This window comes from Gastrolobium bilobum, unplaced genomic scaffold (genome assembly GCF_033153095.1).
Source record: "Gastrolobium bilobum isolate Gb01-03AN ecotype WA unplaced genomic scaffold, APGP_CSIRO_Gbil_v1 utg56912, whole genome shotgun sequence".
NCBI classification, from domain to species: Eukaryota; Viridiplantae; Streptophyta; class Magnoliopsida; order Fabales; family Fabaceae; genus Gastrolobium; species Gastrolobium bilobum.
Genome location: NW_026899809.1, coordinates 57,814 through 74,240, shown reverse-complemented (window position 1 = coordinate 74,240; position 16,427 = coordinate 57,814). Strand labels below are relative to the sequence as shown.

Below are 16,427 nucleotides of genomic sequence, written 5' to 3'. Positions count from 1 at the left end.
CCGAGATATCCAACTCGAGAAAGAAGACCCTCTACAAGATACCCATCCGATGAATACACCGTTGTTGCTGAAGACGGTGAGCCTCAGAGTTATGATGAGGCTGTGACGAGCTCAGAGAAAGAAGAATGGGAAAAGGCAATGCAAGACGAGATGAAGTCTCTGCACGAGAATCAGACTTATGAGCTGACCGAGTTGCCTAAAGGAAGACGAGCTCTGCAAAATAAATGGGTCTACAAGATTAAGAATGAAGAGAACGGGCAAAAGCCGAGATACAAAGCCCGGATTGTAGTGAAAGGCTGCAATCAGAAGAAAGGAGTTGATTTTGAGGAGATTCTTTCTCCTGTGGTGAAAATGACTTCGGTCCGAACCGTGTTAGCCATAGCGGCTTCAATGGACCTCGAGGTAGAACAAATGGTCGTGAAGACGGCATTTCTTCACGGTGACTTAGAAGAAGAAATATATATGGAGCAACCTGAAGGATTCCAAGCTCCAGACCAAGAAGACTTGGTATGTCGGTTGAAGAAGAGCCTCTATGGCTTGAAGCAAGCACCTCGGCAGTGGTACAAGAAGTTTGAATCATTCATGACTGATCATAAGTTTGAGAAGACTGAAGCCGACCACTGCGTATTTGTGAAGAGGTATGAGGCTGGAGATTTTCTGATTTTGTTGTTATATGTTGACGACATGCTTATTGTAGGGAAAGATAAATCGAGGATAGCCGCCCTGAAAAAGGCGTTGAGCTCGTCCTTCGTAATGAAGGACCTCAGCCCTGCAAAGCAGATTCTCGGAATAAAGATTATCCGAGATAGACAGAAGAAGTTATTGTGGCTGAGTCAAGAGAAATATATTGAGAAGATTTTGAAGAGATTCAGCATGGACAAAGCCAAAACAGTGAGCACCCCCTAGCCGGACACATAAAGCTAAACCAGAAGCAATGTCCGAGATCTGATGAAGACAAAGATGAAATGATGAAGGTCCCTTACCAATCCGCCGTTGGAAGCTTGATGTATGCAATGGTTTGCACCAGACCCGACTTGGCGTATGCTGTTGGAATGGTAAGCCGGTATTTGTCAAACCCCGGCAAAGAGCACTGGGAAGCAGTGAAGTGGATCTTTAAGTACCTCCGAGGTACGACCGACTTATGTCTCCAATTTGGAGAAGGAAAAGTCGAGTTGCAAGGCTACTCGGATTCTGATTTAGGGGGAGACGCCGACTCGAGGAAGTCGACTACAGGATATTTGATGAGATTTGCCGGAGGAGCTGTCTCTTGGCAATCAAGACTTCAGAAATGTATTGCACTATCGACAACTGAGGCTGAGTACATTGCCGCTACTGAGGCAAGCAAAGCGATGCTGTGGATGAAGAAGTTCCTCATGGAACTCAGCCATGATCAAGACAAGTACGAGCTGGGTTGTGACAATCAAAGCGCAATCCATCTTGCGAAGAATTCAACCTATCACTCCCGCACTAAGCATATTGATGTGAGGTATCACTGGATCCGGGATGCGGTGGAAGGTGGTGAGCTCGAACTCGTCAAGGTGCACACTGACCAAAATTGGTCCGACATGATGACAAAGCCGGTTCCAGCAAGAAAATTTGAAGACTGTTGTGAAGGAGCCGGGTTGATGCTGAAGCCGACGCATTGAAGTCGGAGGGGGAGATTTGTTGGGCTTCCTCCTTCAATGCTAAGCCCAAGCCCATTTGAGGGGTTTCCTAAAAACCCTAACCCTAATTTCCACCTCATTTATATATACTCATTACTTGTGGGTGGAGGCTAGGTCAGATTTGAGAGAACAAATTTGAGAGAAAAATTATTTGATTGTTTGAGTAAAGCTTTATGCTTTGCATTTGAGAGATCTCTAGAGAGAGTTTGAGTGAAACATCTCTAGGGTAGTTTGATTATCACCATTGTTGGAGAGATTGAGTTAACCACCACATTGGTGTATTTGATTCGTTGTAACCATTATTTTCATAGTGGATTTCTGATCTGGACTAGGTCCCGTGGGTTTTTACTTCTTCATTGGAGAAGGTTTTCCCACGTTAAATCTGGTTGTGTTCTTCTTCTCTCTCTCCTGTGTTTACGTTTTGATTTTTCCGCTGCGCTGCTCGACCTGGTGAAGTTCAGGTCGAGGTATTGCCGAGATCCGAGATCAGGATCTTGTTGATTGACTTCCGCACAAAAGGCCCCTGAGCCGAACTTGAGGGAACCGAGTTTTCCCAACATTTGGTACAGGTTATCTCAAAATTTTGCTAGGCATTTGAAACAGGGTAAGTAGGTTATCCACGTTTGGTACATGTGATCCAAAAATTTGCCTACCCAACCGATTTACCTATCAATTGAAGTTTGTATGCAAAATTGGACAAATAATATGGTTCTGAAATCCTACTTCAATGGTGGTATTCGACCGATAACCAGCTAAGCGAAAATGGGTAGAAAGGGAGCTCCCAAAACTACCCTTTCTAACATTGTTCATGATTTTTCTCCCTCATCCGGTAACACTGCTCCGGTGGCCCACAATTGTGTACAGATGTCTTTCATTGTTGCAAAAGCGATAAGGCCACAAGTGTGTTAGCACATAGGAATTTTGAATCAACAGAGTTGAATATAACTTGAACCTATAAAATCAGTTTGAAGTATGTCTAACAGTTTTAAGTGTGGGTAGTTGTTGTGTTTCTTGGTTTCTCTTTTTGGTTGGATTTTGGCTCATTAATACTTTAAAAATGAAATAAAAAAAAGACTAAAATCTGGATGTAATAAGTTAAAGGGTCATTAAGCAGTCAAAATGTTCATCACTAGTCTCCTAAATCATTTTGCCATGTCTCAAAAAAAATGTAATTCATTAGAGCTATGGTTTGCTATTATTATTATTACATGCAAAAAAAATTAAACCAATTATGCTTAGAGCACTACGCTTGTGTATAGTATAAGAAAGCAAAATTCCCTTGTGCCTTCTTCAATTGTTATTCAGATTTTGAAAGGGTCTCTCCTATTTGTGCTGTGAAAATGAGAATTCTGATTTCGTGGGGTTTTGTGAATAAATGAGTAGGAAGACTGCCTAAATTGTATGTTTAATTGTAAAAGTATCCTCTACCCACTACCACTGTAATCATCACTTTAACACTCATTCCCCTCTCAGTGTGTGCACCCATTCACTGGTTTAATTTCCACACATAGAACTTCAAAGTGGCTAACTTTATTCGGCACCCATTTTTGAGACTGGAACATGTAAATGGACATTGTAGTATTGTTGTGCGTTTACTTCGGGATTTTGACCACAGTTTTCTGCCTTTCTTCTCATGCTCTCACTCAGTATGGTGAGAACTATGAACCCCTTTTTCTTTCTCTGTTTATAATAGATCATATATAATAATGAGGTTTTTTTCAACTGTTTTGTTATTGTGTTTTTTGATCTGGGCAGAATAATTGCATTTAAGAGTAAGAATTGATGAGATTCTTGATTGGACATATATACAGCTCACCCCAATTATTTCACATGTTAACTTGGTTTCAAAACAATCAGATTATCTTGTTTGACTAAATTGAAGATCTTGTTTTATCTTTAAGTTGAATCATATGATTCTTTAATTTTGTGTATTTTAATATTAGTTAACATCAAAATGTGTCTCATTATTATAGGTTGATCTGATTTGTGCAACTAAGGTGGCTGAAGCTTGGCTTAGGAAACTCAAGTATGCATATATATGTCTGTAGTAATTTATAACTTTTAATATTGGTGGAAAGTAAACTTCAAAGTTTTCATTTTGGAACCGCTTCCTACAACAATTTTGCTAAGTTAGTAAATATTAACATGCCTTAAATTTTTCTTTTGGGGAAGAGGAGGTGACACTTTGTACAGTATATTCTTTTGAAAGAAGTATAATTATATCCAAGTAGGACTTGTAGTGGTAAACATACCAAATGTGTATGTAAGAATCAGTTTAGAGTTACTGTTTTGATCAGTATTACATTTGGGTTCTTTGTAAATATCTATAAAGAGATAGTCTAGTTTTTACAAAATAGTATGTACAGTATGTATTTATTTGCTATTGCGTATTCATTTTCACTTGACTCGTGTTGCACAATTCAGGTCAACTTTTGTGGATTTAAATTTAGGTATCTAATATAATATAAAATCGAAATTGCAGGGCTATTTTGGAGGAATTTTGAAACTTCAGAACTGCATGTGTTAAGAGCTTATTAGTTATAACTGACATCCCTTACTTAAATGAAAGTTTATGATCAATTTGCATATTACAATTAACACATGTGGTAAACTAGAGGGACACACATTTGAAACTGCATATATAAAAGAAGTGATACTATTATCAGATCTCATCCCAGAAGTGACATACCTGGCATTTTATGGTTGTTAACCACAAATTGTTTATGACTAATGAGATTACTGCAGATTGAATTAAAGGAAGTGGAGTTGCTGTAAGTTATGGTTTTGATGCCATGTTTTAATGTAGTGTGCTCTTCTTTTTTAATGTAGTTTTTTTTTTCTTTTTTAATGTAGTGTGCTGTAAGTTATGGATTAATGCAGATCTCACAATTCTGCATAACCTTCAAAATCTGCAGATCATGCTCTCATCTCTCAATTTATAAATAGAAATTGAGGTTTGCGTATAATGCACTTTTATAAATATGAAAATTTTCTCAAATTTTTTTTCAGTTTTTCATCGTCATCAATTCTTCATTAATCGACACACCACTAAAGTTTACCTATCAACAACAAGCAGTTCTTATGTTCGTATTCAATTTGTGAAATCAACTTTTAACCATTTACGTTTTATTCAATCTGATTCTGTAGCTTAACAAGAGTAAAGATAAAAAATTAATCATCTATATATATATATATATATATATATATATATATATATATATATATATATATATATATATTCAAGTGGTAAGAAGCTTTTTTCTCTTGATTAGATATATTGAGAGTTTGAATTTCGGGGAAAGAAAAAAATGATTTTAGAAAAGTTGTTTCTCTAATAAGTTCAATCATACTTAAACCGAATTAATCGAATAATTGATAATCCGATGTAATATATCACATAACTAAATTCAAACAAAAGAATTTCATTATTTACTTTCCTGAGATAAATTCTCTTAAATTTTAGTTTTGCATATTGGTTAATGACAAAAATGCCTTTCTATACATAATGTCCTCGCAACACCTAATGATTCAAGCAAATATTGGGGATGTTTGTTTGATTAAAGACACGCAAGCATGAAGTGATGAGCAAAAGGGAAAAGGATAACTTGTACATATAGAGTTAATTATGTTGACTCTCACATCATATTTGGTCCCATTCCCACATTTACCCCTAACACAATAATTGCATAATATAGAGTTAATTTTTTTTTAATTACCATTTACTAAATATACACTTTATATCAATTTAGGGTTTTTTTTTTCAATATTTGTAATATCTAATTAGTTTCATTTAAAATAACATTAAAATGATTTCTTGAAATAAATTTCACGAGAAACCAATTTAGATTTTTCAAAAAACTAATAATCTTTTGCTTAATTTTTTTGTAACTTCAATTATTTGAGTACGCCTAAACGGTGGCTCTGTTGGATACACCACACAAGAGGAAATTCATTATTCCGCCCATGATAACGCAATACAAACAAGTACTGAGTAAAAAAAAGTGAAACTTAGTTAAAATTACTCCTTGAGCTACGGAAGGTTAGATCATCACTTTTCTCTATATACAGCCTTAAAAATAGATGACGGTTATTTCTTTAATCTCTCTAATATTATCCTTTAGCTAGAAAGTATAAGGTACTATTTTATTTTAAGCAAGATAAGAAGCTTTTTTTTTTTTTTTTTTTTTTGAAAGTAGAGATAATTACAAAGCTATTATATGCGAGCACAACTCCAAATGACATCTCCACTCTTTTAAAATCAAGAGCAAAACGGTGTAATCCTTCCCCATATGGTTTATCCAAGGATCAAACACATTATCTTTTGAGTTATTAAAACTCAGAGACACAACTTGCTCCCACAAAGTCACACATGTGAGTCTCAAAGTGTATACTACTTAGTTTATATTGAACAAATAAAAACTTAAAAAGATATAACATTTAGCCTTATCAGTTTTGCTTTATTGATTTATGGAAAAAATGTGTACCATTTTAAAAGATATGAAGTTATGTTATTTTAAATAAGAAAAAGAGATAGATAAAAAGGAAGAAAGAGTGGACAAAAAAAGATAAAGGTATAGATCCCACCTTTTTGTGAGAGTGAAATAATATAAATTATGTCATTTAAAAGAACAAATATTTTTTCCTTGATTTATTATAAGAATTGAATAATGCACCACATGCACACAAGAATACCTCAATCCAGCCCATTGGACATTTTATCCAAACACACTGGCTTAGCAATATCCAAAGGACTTTATATTAAATAAATTGTACAGAATTGAAGACCGACATGACCCAAAACAGAAAGTCTAACAATACCTTCCCCCGAACTAATATAATAAATTTGAGTTGGGTCTTAACACCGAGCCAGGCAAAGATGCGCAACTCGCCTTTCAGTACATTGAGATCTACCAATACACAAGGCAAACACAGCAAAAGGGCTAATGAATAACAGATTTCAAATAAAATAGATAAGAATGTGTAGTACAAAAATAGTTGGATGTACTAAAATGACCACAGATAAATAATTCGCCTCAGTAAATTTTGGACTATCAATTAAATTACAACAAAATTTCATTTGATTGACCTAAATGTATAGGCTAACAAGTTCGTCAATTGCTCCATTCTAATCTAGTAAACAGATATTAGTGATTTTCACGAACCAAACTGTTATCTCAGTTCTGTTGGAGAAACGAAGTCAGCAAAGATATATATGCAACAGTCCCAGCATATTGTGCAAGTGTCGATGCAATAGACAATCAATAAGATCATCTCATAACAGACTCTTTCACATACGATCGACCACCTGAACTGCAATTGCAGGGAACAAAGTCAGAATCCATACCAAATGACCTAAAAGGTGAATTATGGGGGAGGACACTATTCTGACTCACGTATATTCAAGGTGAATATTCATAAATCGAGCATTTTCTTTGCTTTGTGACAATGTCACTGAACCTTCAATTAGTTGATCTTGTTCCAGCTCTATAGGATCATAGAAGTATATCAATGTCTGCAAAACACATCAATAAGATCGAGACACCAAAATAATATCATAAATGAAAAATGCAACATGGAGTGTGTCTTCACATACAAGCATCCAACATAGAAACTGGAAAGAAGGATGGCATGCTTTCCACAACTAAACTTATTAATATAATTGAGTAAACCCCCAATTTGGTCATCCAAACGTTAATTTTTTCTTTTTATAATATGTGATGGGGAAAGCATTTGCCTAGGCGAGAACGATAGGTGACCTAAAGAGGATCAAACCTCTTAACATTATTATCACACCCAATTCTTAAAGACCTTGGACCGTTCCAATTGAGCTACAAGCTTGTTGGTTAAAACATATTTAATATTTTTATAATATGTGCTCTGCTAAGACGTAGTCTTGTACCCAAGGTTGTCAAACTCGAGATTCTGTAAACACGGAAGGGTGAACCAAAATAATAAATCGCATAATAGTAACACGGATAATAGAATCATAACACGGAATACAAATTATATATATATGTATATAAAGTAATATAATAAGCAAATTTAATTCAACCAACTAGCAAAATAATGTCATACAATAGTCATAATCACATAATGTAAATGTAAAAAAAAAACAGAGGCAAAATCGTTTTTTTAAAAAAAAAAAAATTGGCTTATCAAGTAAAACAAGAAAAAAAAAAAAAACTGAGGCAGAAAAAAAAAAATCAAAATAGTTTTATTTGATAAACCAATCAAATAAAACTAATTTGGTTTATCAAGTAAAACAAGAAAAAAATAAAAATAAAAATAAACAGAGGCAGAAAAAAAAATAAACAAAATAAATCGACGAAGGTAGAAAAAAAATAAACAGAAACAAAAAATCGACGAAGGTAAACAACAGAGGCAGAAACGAAACGAAAGAGAGGTAGCTCAAAAGAGATTGATGCAGAACACCAACCGGCAACGGCGAAGGCACGATGGCGAACCGCGAAGCTGCAAACGAGCACGACGACAAAGATGCAGGCACATGGAGAAGGCACGCAACGCACCCAGGGAGGGACAACCAGAGTCGAAGAAGACGGTGGAGGCGTGGGGCGCAGCCAAGACTCGGAAGGGTGGAACAAGAGTCGTCGTCTCTCACTGAGCAGGAACAGTGGCTGCCGAAACAAGGTATTTAGGGTTTTTTGTATTAAAAAAACCCATTTATTCGATCGATTGCGGGTCAAAATTTTGGGTCCATGGGTCACTCTGTTTTTGCTAGAATCGCTGAACTCGTACGAGCTAACGAGTTTGCCGAAAAACACGGCGTTTCTACCGTGTCAATGCCAAAAACGAGTTTACAGTGAATCGGGATCGATGAGGGGATTCCAAAGCATAAACTCGTAAGTTTACGAGTTTAATCGCGAGTTTGACAACCATGCTTGCTCCCCAACAAGTGCCACTCGGCAAGGTGATAGGAGCCTTGCTGCAATAGTGTGGCACAAGCATATAGTTGACATTATAAAAAAATGCAACCAGATTGAAAACAAGTTAAGCATTTTCGTTTTCAAATATGCTTAAGATAAGCACTAACAGAAGAATGTACGCATCATTGAACAATGAAACTAGAATCACCTATAGAAATTGGAAATTAAATAAATAAATACTGCACCTGCTGCCAATGGGTTGGAGGATCCTCAGGTGCAGTGGACAGCACCAGTCCGTTATTTGGATTTGTTCTTCTTTTTCTCTGACTACCATTCACCTGATGACTGTCAGTAAATGAAGTTGGCAATTGATAATTGGTTGGTGCTATCACAGGCCCATTAAATTCAACATCAAACCAAAATGCAAAACCATGTAGTGGTGCTGTACAAAACAGAAAATAAACTTCAATCAATGCCAAATTACTAAAGATTTTCATTAAATGCAGAATAGTTTATTAGTAAATTGTATAAGAATAGATCACTGTGAAGACCGACAAGTAAACATGAAGGGAGATGCGGGAGGCTCAAATATTAGCAGCAAGAAAAAATATTGGGAGCAGGTAAAAGGAAGGACAGACAGCAGGAGGTTACCTCGCATCATTGATTTGAACTTAAACTTTGTTGTTACGGTTTCTAACTCATGGGTCGTAACAGAATAACTATCAACATATTTTACCTGTAATAGTAAATGATTAATTCATTAGAAATATACTGAATACTACCATCGAGGAAAATTTAAACAAGCATAATATTCAGAGACAAACATACATTATTGCACAAATAAATTTGCAATGAAGACATAAATAAATGGGACAATCTGATCAAATAGTGCATTTTGTTTGATAAATGGTGTAAACCTAGCACCATTACTAACAGATGCTAACCAATAATGTTTAATCACCTCTTTTTTCTTCACCCTTTAATAGGAGTAAAAGAGTACAGAGCCATTGAATAATGAATTCCCTAAGGAAATGAGATAACAAGGGCCAATGCCTATGAGGATTGGCTCTACTAATAGGATCAAAAGCTTTGACCCAAAGACCCAGGGTTCGACTCCTGCTAGTGGTCATTTATTGGTAGGTCATCTATATACCACTGTTGTATGCCTAACTTAGGAAGGGGGCAACATCCCTTTTACATTAACTTTCTTTTCCACCAAAAAGGAAGGGTAACAAAATCAAAAGAGTGAAAACGACACAGTGCAATGATCACCATAACACTGCATATCTGAAATAAAACTTCTGTAAAGTCGGGAAAAAAAATACTATATTGTCCAATAGGATAAACAGCTAAAGGATTTCTAGTTGAAAATTCTGGAATTTTTCTTCAAACGTAAGCCCCAAATACTGCAAAGAGCAATTTCCATCAGGCATTCTCTTTGGTCCTCCCCCAGCCTCATTCAATGAATATCTCATTTTCAGTCCATTTTGCAACGAGAAAGATGATTACTAATCCATGTTGATCTCATTGGAGTGCATATTCATCTATATTTCAATAGCAATTTGGAGGTTGGGCTTGGTGGTTTCCTCAACAGCTGAAGAGTATTCTGCTTCTGTAGTTGGTATCTTTTAGTTTTCCTAACTAATTTGTCTCCCTTATCTAGACAGGAACAGTTTCCTATCGGTTGAATAACAAGGAGACCGGATGAACATGTTTAAATCTGTGTCTCAATAGCACAAACATGGACGCCGGATGATGGCAGACTCGAGATCTTACTTAAGATCGGAAGAGGTATATAGATTGTAAATCATAAGACCGACACAAATAGTAAGATCTTACCTAAAATATAAAATTATATTTAATATATACATATATACATATATATATATACATATATACATATATATATATATATAAGATCAGGGTCATTTTACACCAGTGTAAGACTTAGTCTTACACAAAATCTCAGCCGTTGATTTCCGTGCATTCAATGGTTATAATTGAAGAAGTCATACAAATCAATTAATATGAATTAATCCTTAATTACACTAAAAATATCAACCAATGATTTTTGTCTATCAACGGTTGAGATGTGATGTAAGACTTGTTAGTCTTACACTGGTATAAAAAGAACCTGCCCCATATATATATATATATATATATATATATATATATATATATATATATATATATAAAAAATACAAATTATATTTAAATCAGTATTATATTTAATTAATTAAAAAAAAGACACACATGGTGAATGTGAAAACCCAAGACTAAATTATATCTCTCCTTTTCTCTCTCTTTAATGAGAAAAGAAACATGTGGTGAAGATGAAAACCCAACTCTCTCTTCAATGGTCGATTGCAGCAAGAGAACACCAGTGTCCTCTTCATCTCCAATCCGGTCTTCGACGATAATGACCGCATTCTCTCTTTCACTCTTTCTCTCCTTTTCCTTTTGTCTTTCACCCTCATCTTTGTTGGACGTTTTGTAAATCACCCAAAACGGATGGATCGCTCGATTCCACGTTTTTACAAGTTTAATCAGCGATCCCGAGCGACCCCATTCCTTCATGATCCTGCGACCGAGTTGGCATGTCCATGATGAAAAACTTGTAAGATCGTACGATCCTATGAGTTAAAACACGATTTTGACAACATTGCATGGTACCATGTTAAATAATGATGAACGGAGAGGCATATGTTTAAATTTGTATCTTGATAGCACAACGGAGGCTCTATTTTATATATTGATCATAACAATTTCATAACAATAATTTAACGAAATGGGATTTCATCCCTCACAATATTATCAACCTATTTACAATATTTCTAGCATTATCATAAACTAGACACTATTTACATTACATACGATTTCCCTCCAGTTGGAACATATAGGTCATATCTACCAAACTTATTACATATAAGACTTGAGTGAGGAACCCTTAAAGCCTCAGTGAAAAAATATGTCGGTTGATCATTTGAGTGGACAAAGCTCATGGTGATACCAGGCCATGTCATGAATATTTAATTGCAAATATCGAATTCTATAAACCAAGTTGTTAAGTGAAAACACATGAATGATTTGATCTTATATATTTTACATGTTAGAGATGTAATATAAAACCATTTATGGGTATTCGCCTAATAGGTTTACCTTTTGGTAAAGTTCGTTTATGACATGGTATCATAGCCTCTATTGACCAAATGGTTCAGAGTTTGATCCCAGCTGCCCCATGCTTCTAATAAAAGAACTTAATTTTCAGCACAATATGGGCGACTGAGCATTGTCCATACTTCAAGTCTAAAGGGTTTTTACATGAGAGAGTGCATTAGAGATCTAATATAAAACCATTCATGTATCTTCAGCAATCAATTAAAGCTTTTGGGAGAGTTGCTCATTACATTAGATATCTAACACATCTTTTCACACAAAAGCCCTATGGGCTTGAAGCATTGACAAGCCCTCTTACGCAAGATCCTTCTGGGTTTGATGCATAGACAATATGCAAGTCCATCTACCTTAATTCAACTTTTTATTAGAAGAATGGGATCGACATGAATTGGACTCTAGACCATTTAATTATAGAGGGTCTAATATCATGTTAAGGGAAAAGGAAACAATAGACGTTTAGCAAAATCTATGTGTTGGGCTACATAACAGATATTAAATTATATAGGTGAAAAAGAATAATTACAAATATAGGAGATACCCTAATTACTATAAATAAATACATGATTTGGTGGGTCTACACAATAAATTTAGACCTTACTTATACAATGAAAACACTATTTATATTACCAACAGCTAAAATTAGAAATTATATTTAAAAGTTTTTTTCAATATTCTTTATTGCCACATTGTTTAGTACTGTTTTCCTATTCTATACCTTTTGTCTACCCTAAATTCTCCATATAGGAGGAGGAAAAAATAAACAACTCTAGATGAATTATTGACCGAGCTTCATGCCAAATCGTGAAACATACAAACTCTTGTTATCATATACCAATACTCGTACAGTGTGATATGGAAAAACATCAATCACAGCGTAAGTTAACCAACCTTCCACAACTTCAGCAGGAGAAATAATTATATGTAAAACCTAGATGGGTATGTATTTCAGCATCTGGTAGTTACAAAGAGAAGTCAAAAAATAAATTTAGTGACAATAGCAGTAGTGACTCACCACACATGGCCATGTCAAAACATTTTCACCGGATATTGTCTCCACAGAAGGTTCTTCAAATGCACATTGTTTTGCTAATGACATCATAGCAGACACTGCAACAGAAAGCAAAATTAAAAAGTGATAAGTAAAGCAATAGAAAAAAAGGATATAGGATATTTACAGACTCTTCTACCCTAGTAATAGTGTAAATACCTCAAAATGGGATTTATGTGCATACTTGGAAGAAAGATCCATCATTTGACAATTCTAAGAAATTAAGGATCTGTTTCATTGTGTTTTGGTTTTTTTATTTTTAAAACTGTTGTTGAGATATATAGTCCCACATTGGTTGTATGTGCAACTAATGTAGAGTTTATAAGGTCTTAGGCACTCTCACCCTTTGAGCTAGCTTCTGGGGAGGTGTATCCCAAGGTTCTTTACATGGTATCAGAGCCTCGCCGCCCCCCACTTTCTCTTGTGGCGTGTGGCGTTTCTTAGCACAGGTAGGCTGGGCCTGTTGCATTGTCCACTCTTCAAGCCCAATGGGCTCTCGTGTGAGGAGGCGTATTGAGATATATAGTCCCACATTGGTTGTATGTGCAACTAATATGGAGTTTATAAGGTCTTAGGCACTCCCACCCTTTGAGCTAGCTTTTAGGGTGGTGTATCCCAAGGTTCTTTACAACTGTTTTGTAGAATAGTTTGGAAATTGGTGTTTTCTCTGTTTTTTTTGTTTTGAAAGTTAAAAATCAAAACACAAAACAAGAACAACCTAGACATGTTCTTTAAAAAAAAAAAAATTACAAAACAGGCCTTACGAAACGAGGTTTTTATTTTTTGTTCTGAAAATTAAAAACCTATTTTTCAAAATAGATTTCAAACAAGCCCTAAGTTTATCGTTTTACTAGCATAAAAACTAGTACTGAAAACGGGACACTCCTTGCAGCAACTTGCAATGATGTTTGGCTAAAGTTCTCGCATCCAAGGAGAGCAAAATACAATATGGTATTTGGAAACTAAAAAACTAAGGAAACTAGGAAATTAAGGAAAATAATACAAATCAAATCCTAATTATTTACAGAATATACAGTCCCTAAATAGAAAATATTTTTCCAAAATAGTAAATACTTTCTAACACTTCCCCTCAAACTAGAGCACACAACTCATATGCACCTATCTTGTTACCTAGAAGAACCAAGAAAAACATATTTAATAGCACAAAGAGACAACTAAACTCGACCAAGAGAATGGTCATGGACAAAACAAATACATCCAAACAGGAACATAACCAAAAATGTAAAGGCATATTTTATTAGCTAGTAATAACAAGATACAAGCAGTTTCAATAGTATGATGATTTTTTCTGTCAACCACTTCATTCTGTTGGGGGTGTGAGGACATGTTGATTGATGTTAAAAACTATAAGACATAAAACATGGAAAATCATAGAAAAGTAATCTTTAGCAATATCACTGTATAAAATCATAATTGAATTGTCAAATTGGATTCTGTATTTCATTATGAAAAGACTTGAATATGGAAAATAACACAAACCTTTCTATAATTAAGAATAATCAAGTACATTATAAAAAGTAATCAATAAAGGTAACAAAATCCTTAACAGCTAAGGAAGCAGAGACACGACTTCGATATCATATATCTGGATAATTACAAAACAAGAATACTATCAACTCTTGCCCTGGCTTCAAGCACGAACATACTTCCAAAGTCGACATAACTCGCAATTGAAAGATTTTAATTTTGCAAAACTTAGAACCATTTGTTGAAGTTTTGAAAAACTAGAATGACCTAGATGCTACTGGAGAAGATTGGGAGAATCAGTAGCAACACACAACACAGGATGAGCTAACTTGATATAGTAAAATCCATGTGATTCATGCATAGATGAAAAAAGTGGCGCAATAGCGCACAATACTGCATTCGTAGCAGGTAGCGGCACTTAGCCACAACAAACCGCATGCAACACTACAATTTATTTGAAGTAGCCATTTTATTTCTGAACCCTACCTTGTTTACAACCTCATCACTCCAAAATATTGATCTACAGCGCCTCTGTTTCGTTCTCTCTCTCATCCATTTCCTGGCTTCAACCTAACTCTTTCACCCATTTTTTGGCAAGTCTACGGCAGCATGACCTCTTTGACTGTAGCAGAACCTTATCTTGCAGATTCTATTTCAAACTCCAACATCCTTCAATCTCTCTTACTTTATTGTGAACTTGTGATCACCAGCGTGAAGGAACAATTTGATATCTCTCTCTCATTTTGTGGCAAGTGAAACCCAAAAACCATCTTTATCTTATTTTGAACTCCAACGGATATTATTAATATATATTATTCTGAAACTCTGGATATATTATTAATCTGTTTTTATATATTATAGAACATATTATCAATCGGAATGTATTATTAATCTGGATACATGTTAATAAATTATTATTTTATATTGAATGATTATAAATGACCAGATGGTCAAAAACCCTCCAACACAATTATATTAATATTTTAATTTATTAATGTATTAATATTATAAATGATTAGGCCACTCCATTGTATTTTTTATATTAATATATAATTAGTAATATTTCGTGTCTTTTCAGTTTCACTCAATCACTCATGACATCAACATCCAACAATGATCAGATCTCTCCATCATTAAACTCCTCCACTTCAGCCGCTTCTTGTGGTTTGGAATAGTTTAAAAGATCCTACCAATAATATATATGTCACGTGTGATTTTTGTTTGAAAACTACAACAGGTGGAATTACAAGGGCCAAAAGACACCAAATTGGATTGAAGGGGGATGTTAATCTCTGTAAAAAAAAAAAATCCCACCAGAAATTAAGAGGATACTCAAGGAAGTCTATGTCCAGAAGCAAGCTAAAAAGAATGCATACATAGTTGATATACATGAAGATAATGATGATGCAAAAGAAGTGCAAGAAATTCATAACATTCGAAGTGGAAAAAGAAAAGCAACAAGTAAAGTTGCTGCTGACAAGAGTGTCAAAAGTCCCTTGGATTTACTTTTTTTTTTAAAAAAAACCAGAAGCAAATATCAAATTGGGAAAATGTAAAAAGCAAACAAGCATAAAAGATGCCGGTGATAAAGACGCAAGAGCTAGAACAGTTCAGTACATTGAACACAGTTTTTATGAATGTAGAGTTCCACTCCTAAAAAAAGAGTTGTAGTATAAAAAGGAATTGTTAAAGGATCACAAGGTCAAATGAGCCGACTATGGATGTTCAATTATGTTGGAACAATGGCCGAATAGGAAGAATAGGACCTGGATAATTTTCTTGGTAAATTGTCCATAGGGAACTATGGGAAGAGTATTGATGCTTCTACTAACGCTAAGACTAGGAAAAAGTTATTTGAGCTTTTGGATAATTTTATAGAAGAGATTAGGGAACGAAATATTGTCAAGAGGTGACAATGAAAATAATGTTGTATTGGTCGAAAAATGACAATCTATTTTGACTCATTTAATATTTAATTGTTATTTTTAATTTTAATTGTTATTCATTGTAGTTTATTTAATTTGATGATCTTAGGCAAATTGTTACAAGCCAAGAGACCACATCTATTTTGGACTCCACGTGCTGCCCATTGTTTGGACTTTAAGTTGGAAGGCATTGAAAAGATTGATAGAGTCAAAGGAACAATACAAAGGGGCATCAGTCTTG

At 34.8% G+C, this 16,427-nt stretch overlaps 1 protein-coding gene across 5 annotated transcripts in view; it reads right to left on the bottom strand.

The window, feature by feature from the left end:
- Nucleotides 1-6,341: 6,341 nt before the first annotated feature.
- Nucleotides 6,342-16,427, bottom strand: part of LOC133293721 (probable protein arginine N-methyltransferase 6) — a 30,467-nt gene continuing 20,381 nt past the window's right edge. Inside the window, exons 9-14 of one of the 5 annotated variants that reach the window (XR_009749094.1) lie at nt 12,738-12,832; nt 9,200-9,284; nt 8,794-8,990; nt 7,058-7,176; nt 6,827-6,974; nt 6,342-6,571 (exon numbers count right to left, since the gene is read on the bottom strand). Coding sequence is in view for 3 of the 5 variants with exons in the window: in XM_061492321.1 (XP_061348305.1) it covers nt 6,834-6,969; nt 7,058-7,176; nt 8,794-8,990; nt 9,200-9,284; nt 12,738-12,832 (632 nt within the window). In the remaining 2 variants the exon portion in view is untranslated. Of the gene's footprint in view, nt 6,572-6,595; nt 6,975-7,057; nt 7,177-8,793; nt 8,991-9,199; nt 9,285-12,737; nt 12,833-16,427 lie in introns of those variants that run through there. The other 4 variants (XM_061492321.1, XM_061492323.1, XM_061492320.1 and 1 more) reach the window with 4 other exon arrangements.